The 14,760-nt window shown below is 46.9% G+C and overlaps 1 protein-coding gene across 3 annotated transcripts in view; it reads right to left on the reverse strand.

The window, feature by feature from the left end:
• Positions 1-14,760, reverse strand: part of SLC25A37 (solute carrier family 25 member 37) — a 47,927-nt gene that overhangs the window by 4,532 nt on the left and 28,635 nt on the right. For 2 of the 3 annotated variants that reach the window (XM_050800221.1, XM_050800222.1), the window contains exons 2-3: positions 4,596-4,824; positions 2,559-2,615 (exon numbers count right to left, since the gene is read on the reverse strand). In XM_050800221.1, the coding sequence (XP_050656178.1) occupies positions 2,559-2,615; positions 4,596-4,824 (286 nt within the window). Of the gene's footprint in view, positions 1-2,558; positions 2,616-4,115; positions 4,279-4,595; positions 4,825-14,760 lie in introns of those variants that run through there. The other variant, XM_050800223.1, reaches the window with a different exon arrangement.

Raw genomic sequence — 14,760 nt, forward strand, 5'->3', positions numbered from 1 at the left:
CCACAAAGCTGAACCCTGTCCCCTACCCCCTGCCCTCCTCCTTCCCCAACACATCTGCTGGAAGCGTGTCCCCTCGTGTATTCACAAGGGTTTGTGCCTCTAACGGTAATTCTAGCTTCTGTGACACAGTGCGTTTGAAACAGACACTAGAATTATGTCTGCCCAAGTTCAATGACATTCTAACTGGAGTTCACAGGACAAGAGGCAAATGAGACTAACTGTGGTACCTTAGGCTCAGGGTTTTAATGGCCTCATGTATTGCCAAATAAATACACACAATGTGCTTTTCTGTACTTTTAAAGAAATAAAGACTGTAAATCAATAGTTATGACAAGGAGAAAGAGACAGTTTGAACCTCACTTTTTTCTCCTTTAAAAAAGATAAACAAAACCCTTGCTTGGTTACACTAAGTTAACTACCTGTTTACTGACCGGGTCCCTGAATGAACTGCCCTAAAAAGCAGCCCAAGATATACAATATGTAAGCGAATATTGATTTGGGCATTTTTAGGTTTTTCATTGAACTACTTCCTGGAAGGGTCTCCTCCCCCCACCGCCGCTTACCTAAGAATGCCTCTGTCCTGCCCCGAAAACACTCTGTCTTGAACACATTCATTACAGGACGAGCCATGAAGGCAGGTCAGTTTACTTAAGGGCATCCCATCTCTTGAGAAAGATAATGTGTATAGAACAAAACAGAACACAAGCTGTCTTTCTCAGCTGTCTACTTCGTAAATAAAAAGGGGAAAAGGTGTGTGTCCCTCCAGCATGCCTCGTGCAGCACACGATAAAGAAATCAATGGGAATGGAGAAGGTGATTTTCTTCACCTGCCCATTGGCTCAACCTCAGTACCCAGACCACGGAGACTCCCCGCCCACCTCCCAACCTGCCCCATCACAACTCTGAAGGTCAGACCAAGTCCTCTATCTGCTAGGACATGGCGGGTAGCTGAGAGCAAATTTAATAGCTTCACCTTAAAAGACAAAAGATAGGCAAACTTATAGCATAAGACTTAAAATGTTGAAACTTTTCTCTCCAATTCTCCCTTCTGGCCAGAAACTATTTTCAGATGAGGCAAAAAGGTGAAAAGAGCTCCACAGCTCACCCAAAGCCATCACCAGGTAGAGAATGACCCAGCGGAAGGTCTGCCCGGTGCCAGGCCCAAAACATGGTCACTATTCAGACCCGAGCTGGCTAAGACAGCAGGATATATAAAAAGGGAACAGACTCTGGTCTGCCCAGCTGAGGCTCGCTTCATAATACCCCCCAAATATAAAAGAACAAAAAGAAGATAATGTGGAAAGAGATGGCTAAAACAAAATGACCCAATGTTAATTTCTGAAGCACGGTGATGGACACATTGGGGTTCATCATACTATTCTCTCCACGTTCGCATCTGTTTGAAATGTAATCCATAATCTTTCATATTAAAAACAGTCAAATTGAACACTAGCCCTAATAGCCTCTGATGGGTTCCCCATACATTTGTCTAGGATCAATAAGTGTTAAAAAGGGCTAAGAGAGTGTGTGTGTGTGTGTGTGTATGCACACATAGGTTTTAGAATAGTGCAAAAGCATGCAACAGAGTCACCAGGAAACAGATTCTGGTACCTAGCTCCAGGGATTCTGATCCAGTAGGCGCTGTGTAGAGCCTGAGAATTAGCATTTGTTTTTTTTTTGTTTTGAGGCAGTCTTGCTCTGTCATCCTGGCTGAGTGCAGTGGTGCAATCGTGGACTCACTGCAGCCTCAACCTCCCAGACTCAAGCAATTCTTCCGCCTCAGCCTCCCAAACAGCTGGGACTACAGGCACACACCACCACACCTGGCTAATTTTTGTATTTTTCGTAGAGACAGGGTCTCATTATGCTGCCCACGCTGGTCTTGAACTCCTGGGTTCAAGAGATCTGCCTTCCTTGGCCTCTCAAAGTGCTGGGATTAGTTTTAAACCACCATGCCAGCCAGAATTAGCATTTCTTTTTTTTTTTTTTTTTTTTTCCTTTTGAGATGGGGTCTGGCTCTGTCACCCAGGCTGGAGTACAGTGGCGTGCTCTCAGCGCACTGCAACCTCTGCCTGCTGAGTTCAAGCGATTCTCCTGCCTCGGCCACCCCAGTAGCTGAGATTACAGGTGCACACACCACACTTGGCTAATTTTTGTATTTTTAGTAGAGACGGGGTTTCTCCATGTTGGCCAGGCTGGTCTCGAACTCCTGACCTCAAGTGATCTGCCCACCTTGACCTCCCAAAGTGCTGGGATTACAGGCATGAGCCACTGCACCCAGCCTCAGAATTAGCATTTCCAACACCCTCAAGAGGTCTGATGCTGCTGGTCTGTAGAACACACTTTGAGTAGCTCTGAGCACAGGAATACCATAAAACTCAAATGTTCGTGTCCCTTCTTGAGGCCTTTGATAACGCAGTAAAAAATTCAATTCTCCTGTCTGCTCTGACTGGAGACTAGGAGCCTCCCTGCCCACCTTCAGTCCTCTCCACTCCCCCACCATTTTTTGTGCCCCTTTGCGCATCCCCTACTGCCCCTCCCTGGGACCATGACATTACCTTCTGCTGGATTCATTACCGCATCGTGGAGCAGGGTGGCCATACTCCCAGCTATCCCTGCAAAACAAACTCCAGAAAATTACCCTCTGCGATCGGGTGTTCTCAGGAAGTTCCCGGAACCTAAAATCAGACGGAACCCAGGACTTAGCTTTCTAAGAAGCAAAATGTACTACCAGCTCCACCCAGGTGAGCATTGACTCTTAAAACCCTAAAGTGATGGTGGAAATATGATAAAAATGGGGGTGGTTAATTTAGGCACATTCACCCACATTTTAATCTTGCAAAAACCTCGTTTTCTTTCTTGTAGTCAACCCTGGGAAAAAGCGAAACCTGCAAGTGTTAGTGGTTCCCAGAAACCACACATCACGGCTTTTTCCACTGTCTAGATGTTAACTCTCTCTTGTCCCTTGCCTTTGTCTACACATTAACTCACTTTGCCCTTAAGCTGGGGCCCTGAAAGGAGATAATATCATATATACAGCTGAGAAGGGGGAAAAAAGCAAATCTGGTTAAAATCCAGGCTTTAAAAAAAAAAAAAAGAAGAAGAAAACTGGGCAAGAGAAGTGGAAATCAGGAGAATCTGCATTTGGTAGACTTCCAGGGTCGGTCTGCAAAGCAATGGGACTGACCCTATCTGAGAGTCAGGTCAGGCCTGGCTTCAAGAACCAGGAACCTCAAAAGCCAGAATCAGGCCTGGAATTTTGCTTTTGGCTTTGAGTTTCCTCCCTTTGCGGTGACACTGCCCCGTAATTAAAATGACCACGGGAAGGTGGGAGGAATGAGGAACACCAGGATGACTCTTCAGCAATGCATGTAATACCCACTCCCCCACCACACACACACTTATAATCATTCCTAGCCAGATCACCACAGCATACACCACACATTGCAGAAACAGCGCAGGGCAGCACTTGGCATCAAATGGATTCCGTCAAATCTCTTTCAAGGAGAGAAACCCTTACAGAAGGCAGTTTCAGCAAAAGGGCCCCAATGTCATAGAATCAGGGGTAGGTCAGGGCATGGCTCTTTAGTGACCGTCTCAATAAATGCACTAATGGCCAATTTTTACAAAGCAAAACAAGTATCTGCAAATCAGCCAGGCACGCTTATGACCAAGGTTGGCTAATGGGAGGAGAGATGCTTTTTGAGCAGAGTAAAAAGAGAGGGGGAGAAGTTATTGCTGGTCATATCTATGTCTCCATTGTTGAAAAAAATGAATTTTGTCAAAATAAAGGTACTTTATGCTGCTATCCATATTTCCATTCCAAACCCAAACAGAAAACAACAAAAGCCAACCCCACCAGAGAGAGGAAAATAAAAGCTCAGCCCTCCCCAATAAAACATGCCTTATGTAAGAGCTGCTGACAGATTTGCACCCCCCACCCCGCCTCTCTCCCTCAAAACAACCAAACAAAATGATTTCAGCCCTTGCTTGCAGAGAGACGAGACTCAGACAAACAGAAGAGAATGGGGGTAAAATTCGCAAATCCCCGGAAGCTTAAGGTGGGAAAGGCCTTCTGCGTTGCGAGTCCTTTGTCAGCCATAAAACTTCTTGACCTTTTAAAGCTTAGTTAGATCTTGGCGTTGTAGAGACCTGTTGTACCAGTTTTTAAATAGTCTCAAAGAAGCTGTCCAGATAATTTTTTTTTTTTTTTTGAATCCAGCATTCAAAAGTTTTGTTTCTATTCAGGGTTTCTCCTATGTCTGATCATTAATTGCTTTTGAATGTTTAAAAACAAAACAAAACAAAAAAATAACAAAAAAAGAAAACCCACATAACAATAAAACCAAAACCCCCTCTGTCACTGATTTCTCCCCAGGCTTCAGAAAGCGGAGGGGAACAGAAAAAAGCATGTGTGTGCGCGCGCGCGTGTGTGTGCGTGTGTCTGGGTGTGCGTTGCACACACAACTCTGAGTTCTTTATTCATGAGCAAGCGGGCCGAAGTCGAGGCGGCTGGGTCACAAGGAGGAACACCCTGGGGAGGGACGTGTTGAAGAAGAGAACTTTCTAACTCCAGACAAACGCTTTCAAAATACCGTTGGCTAGGTGGCTGTTTCCTTGGTGGTGGAAAACGTCATTTAAAGTCCTTTTCATGTTTTCATAGCAGGCAAAATACATGGCGTGGGCCGGCCCTGCACCCATGACCATGACGTTGACGCCCCGCAAGGGCCTCCAGAAGCCTTCAGTCCGCATGATTTTCTGGAGGGCTCCGTAGATACTTGTGTACCGGGCTTTGGGATCTGGACTCAAACTCTGCATTCGTGTCTGGGAGTAGGCAAGAAGAGAAAACAAACAAAAAATAGAGTTAATCAGGATGGTAAAGAAGGAAAATAAGACCTGGAGAAGGAGAGAGGGAGAAAACAATGTTCATAGTATCACCGGATTTCTCTGGGAAGGAAACGTTTGAAATTAAAATGAATTCTACATGGACATAATGAAATCTACATGAATGTGTGCATGTAGATTTCATCATGCCCCACAAAGGGAGAAAGAGAGAGAAGGCTGTGGAAGAGGAAGACCTTCCCCTGCCACTGGCAAGTTGTGTGGCCTCTGGGGAATCCCTTAACTTCTCTGGGCTTTAAGACCTTCAATTAAAATAACAGAGTTGTTGCAAGCAGCAAACCAAACAATGCATATGGAAACCCTTCAAAAACTCAGAGTCCTAGATAGATGTAGAATTGTCCTGTGGTGCCCACTCTGGTTGTGAAGACGTCTGTGTCCTCACTTATCTGAAACCTCCGTGTTCTGGAAGCTTCTATTCAGTCCCTACACCATGAAATCTCTCCGAATCCTCCAGCCCTCACTTACCTTGTCACCTCTAAATACCTTTTTACATTTCATTTTTATAAGTTGGCATTTAAATATAAATGGTCTTGTTCTTAATTTCTTAAGTGAAAGCAAGTTTGTTAAGAAAGTAAAGGAATAAAAGAACGGCTACTCCAGACAGAGCAGCATTCTTAATTTTTTTGCATACACAATTTTGTGTCCTTGAAGCAGAGACCTGGCTTTCCCCTCCTCTGTCATCCCTAGGACACCACCCAGGAGGGAAAGGCGCTTGCACTGGTGTGATGGTTAATTTTATGGGTCAGCCTGAATGAGCCACAGTACCCAGATATTTGCTCTAACACTAGTTTAGATGTATGTATGAAGAGATTTTCTAAATGAGATTAACATTTAAATCAGTAGACACTGAATAAAGTAGATTAACCTGTATACCATGGGTACATACACCCCATTTAATCAGCTGAAGGGCTCATGAGAAAAAAACTGGGTCTCTCTCAAGGAAGAAATTCTGCCTCCAGACTGCCTTCAGACTCAAACTGTAACATCAGCTCTCCCTAAATCTACAGCCTGCAGATTTTGGACTTGCTAGTCCCCACAATCATGTGAGCCAATCCTCAAAGTAAATCTCTCGATTTCTAGGTAGGTAGGTAGGTAGGTAGGTAGGTAGATTAGGTAGGTAGGTAGGTAGGTGGATTAGATAGGTAGGTAGGTAGGGAGATTAGATAGGTAGGTAGTCAGACAGATAGATAGATAGATAGACAGACAGACAGACAGACAGAGATAGACAGAGAATAGGCAGAGAGTTAGATAACCTCTCTATGTAGCCGGATATAGACGTCTCTGTCTCTCCTGGTTTCTGTCTGCTAGGACCTAGGGAAGGTCTTCAACCAAAGGCTGGTCTTATAAACCCAAGTAGACTTTACACATCCTAGTATCTGTTTCTCTGGAGAACTCTGACTAGTACAGTAGGTAAGAAATACTCGCCAAGTGGAAGATCACCATGGCTCAGTCCCACCAAAGTAACCACATTCCTTCCTTCGTTCTTCCACCCTCCCTCTCTTCCTCCCCGCTCCCTCTCTTCCTCCCTCCCTCCCTTCCTCCCTTCCTTCTTTCCTGCCTCCCTCCTTTCCTTCCTCCCACCCTTCCTTCCTCCCTCCCTCCCCCACTCCTTCCCTCCCCACTCCCCGCCCACACACACATCCTAGAGGAGAAGCTTTTCAACTTTTGGCAGGGGTATCCTTTTATCTCCAAACAAAATCATACAAAAAATCTAATCCTATATATAAAAAAGGAGGGCGTCTCTGATTGAAGATGGGCAAAGGACTCTCTGGGGCTCCCTGTCACTACCCAGGACAGACAGCCCCAGGTACCCCAGAGCTCGGAGGAACAGTGAAAACCAATCACCTGAATTAGTGGTCATTTTCAGAGTTCAGATTTCACCAGCTATTAAAATCACAAAGGAAATGGACACACCAAGGCCAACTTTTTATTTTGCCCAGAAAGGACACAAAAACAATAACAATATAAGCAACAATCACCACCGCCCTCTACCGCAAACATCATTTCCTAAAAGGGCATTTTTAATGCTTGAAAAAAAGTAAGGGGCCGGGCCCGGTGGCTCACGCCTGTAATCCCAGCACTTTGGGAGGCCGAGGCAGGTGGATCACAAGGTCAGGAGATTGAGACCATCCTGGCTAACACGGTGAAACCCCGTCTCTACTAAAAATACAAAAAAAAAAAAAAAAAAAAAAAATTAGCTGGGCGTGGTGGTGGGCACCTGTAGTCGGGAGGCTGAGGCAGGAGAATGGCGTGAACCCGGGAGGCAGAGCTTGCAATGAGCCGAGATTGCGCCACTGCACTTCAACCTGGGCGACGGAGCGAAAGTCTGTCTCAAAAAAAAAAAAAAGGAAGACTACCTCTGATTATAAAATGATACCTTAAATTAGATTTAGCTTTATTTTTTATTTTTTTCTTTGATACGGAGTCTCACACTGTTGCCCAGGCTGGAGCGCAGTGGTGCCATCTTAGCTCACTGCAACCTCCACCTCCCAGGTTCAAGCGATTCTCCTGCCTCAGCTCCTGAGTAGCTAGGATTACAGGCACCCTCCACCATGCCCAGCTAATTTTTTATATTTTTAGTAGAGATGGGTTTTCACTATGTTGGCCAGGCTGGTCTCAAACTCGTGACCTCGAGATCCACTTGCCTCGGCCTCCCAAAGTGCTGGGATTACAGGCGTGAGCCTCTGCACCCGGCCATATTTAGCTTTATTGAAAACTCGCTACTCTGCTCCCTTTTTCCTACCACAGAGTGGTGAAAACAACTTCTGGCCCAGTCCAAGGCAGCTGCCAAGACACCTGGGCCCCAGGGTCCTGGGGAGGGTGGCCCTGCACCCTTTGGTTTTTAAAAGTGATTTCAATTTTAAGTTGTTTCAAAAAGCATTTGATCTGATTTAATAAGATGATACATTAGGCTAGGTGTGATGGCTCACACCTGTAATCCTGGCACTTTGGGAGGCCACGGCAGGAGGATCGCTTGAGGCCAAGAGTTTGAGACCAACCTGGGCAATATAATGAGACCTCATTTCAACAAAAAAAAAGAGAAATTAGCCAGGTATGGTAGCACACCTCTGTAGTCTTGGCTATTTGGGAGGCTAAGGTGGGAGAAGTGCTTGAGCCCGGGAGTTTGAGGCTGCAGTAAGCTATGTTTGTGCCACTGCACTCTAGCCTGGGTGACAGACAAGATCCTGTCTTAAAAAAAAAAAAATAAGAATTAAAAAAGGGATACATTATAAGCAAGAAAGACCAAGGGAAGGACAAGCAAGTGAATGTGCCAACCAAGAAGGTATCTGAACCAAGAGAATACCCAGGTCACGGTCACAACCCCTCATTCAGCTCCCGAGTGGCCTGTTGGCCAGACCAAATGAAGTACACACCATGCCAAGTGCTCATGCTGGGAAGGAAGAGACAAAACTCCTCCTTTAGGACACATGAAATCGCTCAAGTTTTAGAGCAAATAAAGCTTCGCATGTCACTTGGCTTCTTCTTGTACTTGCCCCTGACACAAAGCGAGGGTACCAGGTGGTACAATGTGGCTGTCAAGAACCCCAGCTTTGAATCAGAGAGAACTGGGGCTGAATTCAGATTCCATCACTCATGGTGTGACCCTGGGCAAGGTCATTAAACTCTCTAAGTTTGAGTTTCCCCACTTGAGAGAAAGGTTGGGAAAATTAAATGGGATAATACGTGTCTAAAACCATCATTATTGTCAGTAATAACACAAGAGTCCCCTGTCGAGGGGCTACATGATGGGATTCATGGAGAGGCCAAGTGATAGGGTTCTAGTGTGTGACCTTCCAGGGTTGTGCAGGCCACAGAGGTGGGTTGTGTTTGTCTTGTTCACAGCAGATCTCCAAGGACCAGTAAGATGATTTATTGGGAGCCCAATAAATATCTGTTGAATGAATGATGAACAAACAAACTCAACTTAGAATACCCACCGGGGTGAAAGGGTACTGTGTCTTGTCTCTCATTCCCACCAGGGTGAAAGGGTACTGTGTCTTGTCTCTTAGCCCACCGCCCCTAAATAGGAGCCACAATTTCTTGGACTTAGCCATCCTTGCCATCACCTTTAATTTGGACCTCACGTGTCACTGCATTTCTCAAACCTAGGTGTGATCTGCAGAACCACATGTGGAGCAGAGGCAACCTGTCCCGGGGGGACTAACGTGGGCCTGTGAACAAGAGGTGGCTCCAGGCAGCGCCCTTCAGGGGAGAGGCTCCCATACCTTGGGAATGGCAGTGTATCTTCTTGGGGATGAGCCCTGACTGGAGCCCTGAGGTTTCCAGCCTAGGGCAAGGTCCTACCAAGGTTTTGCAAGCCCAGCCTATGGTCAAAGGCCTTCCTTGGGTTCCAGAGCCCTGCTGAGCAGGGGTGGCAGTCTGAGCAAACACAGAGCACGGAGAACTGGCTACTGAGATTGCACTTTGGACCTGATGCTGGCTCTGGCTACAGCCCAGTGGCCTTGGCCATGGCATCTCATCTCTCTAGTCCCCAGTGTCCTTGGCTGGAAAATGAAAGGGAGGATCAGAGCAGGGACTGATGATCAGAATCACCCAGGAAATGTTTGAAAATACCCATCCGTAGACAACACCCCAGCACGCACTGATTCAAGTCTTCTTTTTCTTTTTAAAGTTCTCCCAGACGATTTCGATCAGCACTCAGCTTGGGGAACCACTAAGTGACCATCTAGACCCCTTCCAGCCCCAGCCCTCTGCCTGGGCAGTAGGGAATTACCTCTGGTTACCTCTGGAGGGAGTGGCTGAGAGAAGGCAGGGGGCACAGAGGGTGCCCGGGCTTTACAGTCACCCAGTTCGAGGTTGTCAATCTCAATTCCAGCTCTGGGACCTCAAGCAGGTTCCTTAACCTTAGGGCACGGCCATCCTTGGCTGGAATAATCTCCCACAGAGCTGCTGGGAAACACCCGGCACAGGCTGGCTGTCAACAGTGACTGTCCCCATCCCACCCCGTGATAACGTGAAGCCATCAAGAGGGTCTCCCCTTTAAAAAACTGCTCATGTCAGCCAGTTAGAGGCTGGCATCACACCAAGACTTACAGGGACATTTGGAACTGATTTCTCACCCCCTCCCCTTTTTAAATTAGGGGTAGGGCAGTTGGAGTAAACACTACTGAACCAAAATGCATCATTCTCTTATGAAACAAAAAGGTCAACTGGGTATCTTTGTGCTGTGAAAGAAAAATAAAACCTCAGGGCCCCAAACTCACTATGTCAAAGGAAAAGAAAGTTAAGCTTGGGAAGTGAGTCATGCAAACCTGACCTTCTTTTTGTTCCCAAACAGACAGCTGTAATTTCATAAGCTTACTTTATCTTATGTAAAACATAGATTTACTCAGTGCAAGACCATGATTGACTTTCCCTAACTTCCTTCTTTTCACACGTAAAATGCAGATTCACTGAGTGCTAATCAGAGCCTCACAAGAATGGTACCACTTGCCTCAATGCCTACCCTTCCTCCTTTTATTTTTCTTCTCTCCCTCCTGCTTGCTTTTTCCCCTTTAAATACTGATGTTCCCAAAGCCCTCTTTGGAAAAAGCACAGGACACAGATCCTACTGTAACTTGTGTTTCTTTTTCCTGGTGCATCCTCCACCTTGACAGAATAAACCTCCAAAAGATTGAGATCTGCCTCAGTCACCACACCTCAGTGGACTTCTCTGCCCTCAGAGTCGTTTACTCAAGGGCAGGCCACAGTTAATGACACAAGCCCCAGACAGAGGCAAGTGGTCCACGAGTGCAGAGATGGGCCTGGTCAGGCCCCCGCTGGGACCACTGCAGCCACAGCAGCCAAGTTTAGGGCCAGAGCCTCATTCATCCTGCAGCACCATCATTTCTTCCACCTGCCTGCAGGGAGCACCCACTGAGCTTGACACCAGGATACAGAGGAGAAAAAACGATGGGGAAAAACAAGGAAAGTGTGTGATAAGAGGAGGAGGAAACGAACCACAAGGATGCCTCAAAGTAGTGTAGGGCAAGAGGCCAGGAGGGATCAACCCTGCAGCAGCCTCAGGAGGGGCAAGAGAGGCAGAAGGCAGGCGGCTAGGAAGGCAGGCCACAGTGGCCACAGCCAGAGAGACAATAATCAATTTAGTCTCTTTTTTATTTTTTATTTTTATTTTTTTAAGACAGGGTCTCACCCTGTCACCCAAGCTAGAGTGCAGTGGTGCGATCACAGCTCACTGCAGCCTCAGCCTCCTGGGCTCAAGCAATCCTCCCACCTCAGCCTCCTGAGTAGCTCAGACTAGAGGTGCGCACCACCACGCCCAGCTGATTTTTGTAGAGACTGGGTCTTACTATGTTGCCCAGGCTGGTCTCAAACTCTCAGGCTCAAGTGATGCTCCTATCTGGGCCTCCCAAAGTACTCTCTTTTTTAAAGCTCCACTACCCGTAAAACGTAAAAATGAAGGCTGGGCATTTTCTATTCCCTGAGGATCAGAGAGGGGTAAAAAAAAAGTCTGGGAGTGAGTGGAAGCAACTCAAGTGTCCATCATCAGATGAAAGCATAAACACAATGTAATAGATCCATACAGTGGAATATTATTCAGCCTTAAAAAAGGAAAGAAAATTCTGACACAGGCTACAACATAGATAGTTCTTGACAACAACATGCTAAGTGAAATGAGCCAGTCACGAAAAGACAAATACTGTATGATTCCACTGATATGAGGTGCCTAGAGTAGTCAAATGTGTTGACTAAAAGTGGAATGGGGGTAGCCAGGGGCTGGGGTGAGGAGGGAACAGGACAGAGAGGTCTTGTTTTATGGGCACAGGAGTTTGAGTTTTGCAGGACGAGGAGAGTTCTGTGGATGGATGATGACGATGGTTGCGTAATACTATGGAATGTACTTAATGGCACTGAACTAACTGTATGCTTAAAAATGGGTAAGATGAGAAATTTTGTTATGTATATTTTACTACAATTTTTAAAAATACAAAAAAAGGAAGTGAGGGTGGAGAGGAGGAAAAAGGAAATGAATGAATCAGGATGCATAGAGACAGGGCAGAGATTAAAAATAAACACACACACACACGCACACACACACACACACACACACCGGAGACAGAGAATTTCACAAATCTCTTTTCCTGTCCAGGTTTCAGTTCCTGCCCAAGACCTAGCTGCCAGTCTCCCGTTCAGTAAAATCAGTTTCCATGTTAGCATTTCAGTTCTCCTCTCTTGGAAATTCATAAGCACATTAGCATACTAAAGCCCCTGGGAAATCCTTCGGGAAAGAAACCCATTTCTCCTGGTTTTCCGAGGCACTTCCTAAACCTCTGTCTTTAGCAATGCAAGCCTTGTCTCATTTAATAACCAGAGACACCTGACCGAACACACGTGTGAAAACATAACTGTAGCCAATGGGAACCTAAGCCCTTGAAGCAGCAAGTACGGAGAACATCCAGGTGTCAGAGAGAGTCAGAAAGACCCCACTGGCAACTGTGTGGGGAGCGGGCCGAGGCAGGCGGTTGTGTGGCTGGCCCCTGGAGGGGACAGGGAGTGCCAAATAAGCAGCTGAGAGGAGCCCTCGCGTGCTGCCTGTGAACATGCATTCCTCCTCTGCACCTGCCTGCAGGATGAAGAAATGTGTCCTGCCCGGGGAATCAAGAGACAAGGGTCTCTGGCCTGACACTGCCACTCCCAGTGTGACCTGAGCAAGTCCCCTCCAGCCCCAGAACTAACTGCTCCAGGGCAGTGAAACTCCCAGTGATGTGAACTCTGTGTCTGCATCCACTGGCTCCACAAACTCCTAGCAAGGCTAGAACGAAGTGAAGGGTCAGCCCCTGACACCAATTCTCCCCTAAGATGACAAAACAGGAAAGGCCTGTCTCACTGGCCTGTTCTCTCACTGCGGGGAGGAGGGAGAGTGGAAAATGCACATTCTGTCCCAGGTGAGCTGGCGGAATCATGTAACAGGAGCTACAATGCCCTTGGGAGACCGCATCCAGCCCAGCCCCCACCTTTTCAGATGGGAAACTGGAGCCCAAGAAGGAAAATGACTTGTCCAAGATCCTGTGGGTAAGGAGCCTCTGATCCAGGCCCAGGACCAAAAGACAAAAGAGAAAAGAGAAGGGGGCAAGTTGAGCCTGGTAGGGGGCCTCAGGCCCTTCTGTGGGTCCTGCAGAGGTCATGCCACCCAAGCCAGTCCCCTGTAGCATCAGAAACGCAGCCACTGACTCCCTGCCTGACCTGGTGACAGCCTGTGACTCCCACCTCTCCAATTTCTCAAAAATAAAAAACTTTCCATGTTCGAAGTTCACGTGGCATTTCTAGGACTGAGGAAATAATCATGTGAAATCTACTCACTGGCCCGTTCTAAAGCATTTGCTTCACACCTCCCTTGAGCCAGGTGCAATGGGGATACAGACAGGAAACAAACAAGCACTGTGATACCATGAGCAGCACAACTCTGGCGAGGGGGGGCAGGGCTGAGCCCTAGAGGCTGCTCTGCACCATTTCTATTGCAGACTTTCTTCCAGAGAAACGAAACAAGGCTCGGGCACCTCGAAAGTGTTAGGATAAATGCCAAATGTTAGCCTCTGCTGCCCAATGTCTGCTTCAGAATTCAAAATCAAACCGGTAAGTTTTTTCTCTTGTCTGTCAACTGTTCCCAGCTAGCACTGACATTCACTAAATGAACCACAGTAAAATGTGGGGCCAAGCCCAGCCCCCTCCCTGTTTTCCAAGCCTCACCCTGCAGTCCCCTGGCCAGCAGCTCTCCCATGTCCACCATGAGCCGAGCTCCATGCTCCTGCTTCACTGGGGTCTGCGGAGGACACTCTCAAGACACCAAGAAGCCAACTCCCATCCACAACTGTCCAGAAAGGATCAGACCAAGGAGCTGGTTCCTGCAGAGCCCTCCCTCACTGAAACTCCACACCACAAATCAATCACAATGCGAGGCCCAGGAGGAAAAGGCCTTTTTGGCATTGTGCTTTATGGAAAGGATTGTCTTCCTAAGTAAAGCCACAAACCCCATCTATGCCTTGGAAAGCCCTGTCTCACCTTCCAGCATCCTTAGGAGGCACACACTACAAATGCAGAAACCCAAACCACATCAAAGAGCACCACGCACACTAAAACCACCGGCGCTCCCCATCCAAAACCACCTGCTCCTCGTCCAAAACCAGCAGCCTTCCTCACTCGAACCTCCTCCCTTCCTAGGCTCCTTTACAGAAGAGGGACTCTTCACAGGGCTTTGGATGGTCACACCCTGGCCCTTTGAAAAGTCATGTAAAATCCTGCAAAACTGGCCAGGTGTGGTGGCTCACACCTGTAATTCCAGCACTTCGGGAGGCCAACGCAGGCGGATTACCTGAGGTCAGGAGTTCGAGACCAGCCTAGCCAACATGGCAAAACCCCATCTCTACTAAAAACATAAAAATTAGCCAGGTGTCGTGGCACACACCTGTAATCCCAGCTACTCAGGAGGCTGAGGCAGGAGAATCGCTTGAACTCGGGAGGCAGAGGTTGCAGTGAGCCAAGATCGCACCATTGTACTCTAGCCTGAGTGACAGAGCGAGACTCTGTCTCAAAAAAAAAAAAAATCATGCAAAATAAAGCAGGAGGACATCACTCAGCATCATTCCCACACACCGCAGGCAAGAGCAGAGCAGCACAAACAATCCTTTAACTGCAGGTCTCAGAGCACAAATTAGAAATATGCCTAATTTCAAGATTCCAAATCATGTCTTTTTCTAACATCTCCCAAACTGGCAAAAATAAATACACAAAGAGAATATACATATAATGCATATACATATACACACACAAATAAACACACATATATATACACATATATACATAGACACACATATATATACATGAATATATATGTATATA

The sequence above is a fragment of the Macaca thibetana genome, chromosome 8 (genome assembly GCF_024542745.1).
Source record: "Macaca thibetana thibetana isolate TM-01 chromosome 8, ASM2454274v1, whole genome shotgun sequence".
NCBI classification, from domain to species: domain Eukaryota; kingdom Metazoa; phylum Chordata; class Mammalia; order Primates; family Cercopithecidae; genus Macaca; species Macaca thibetana.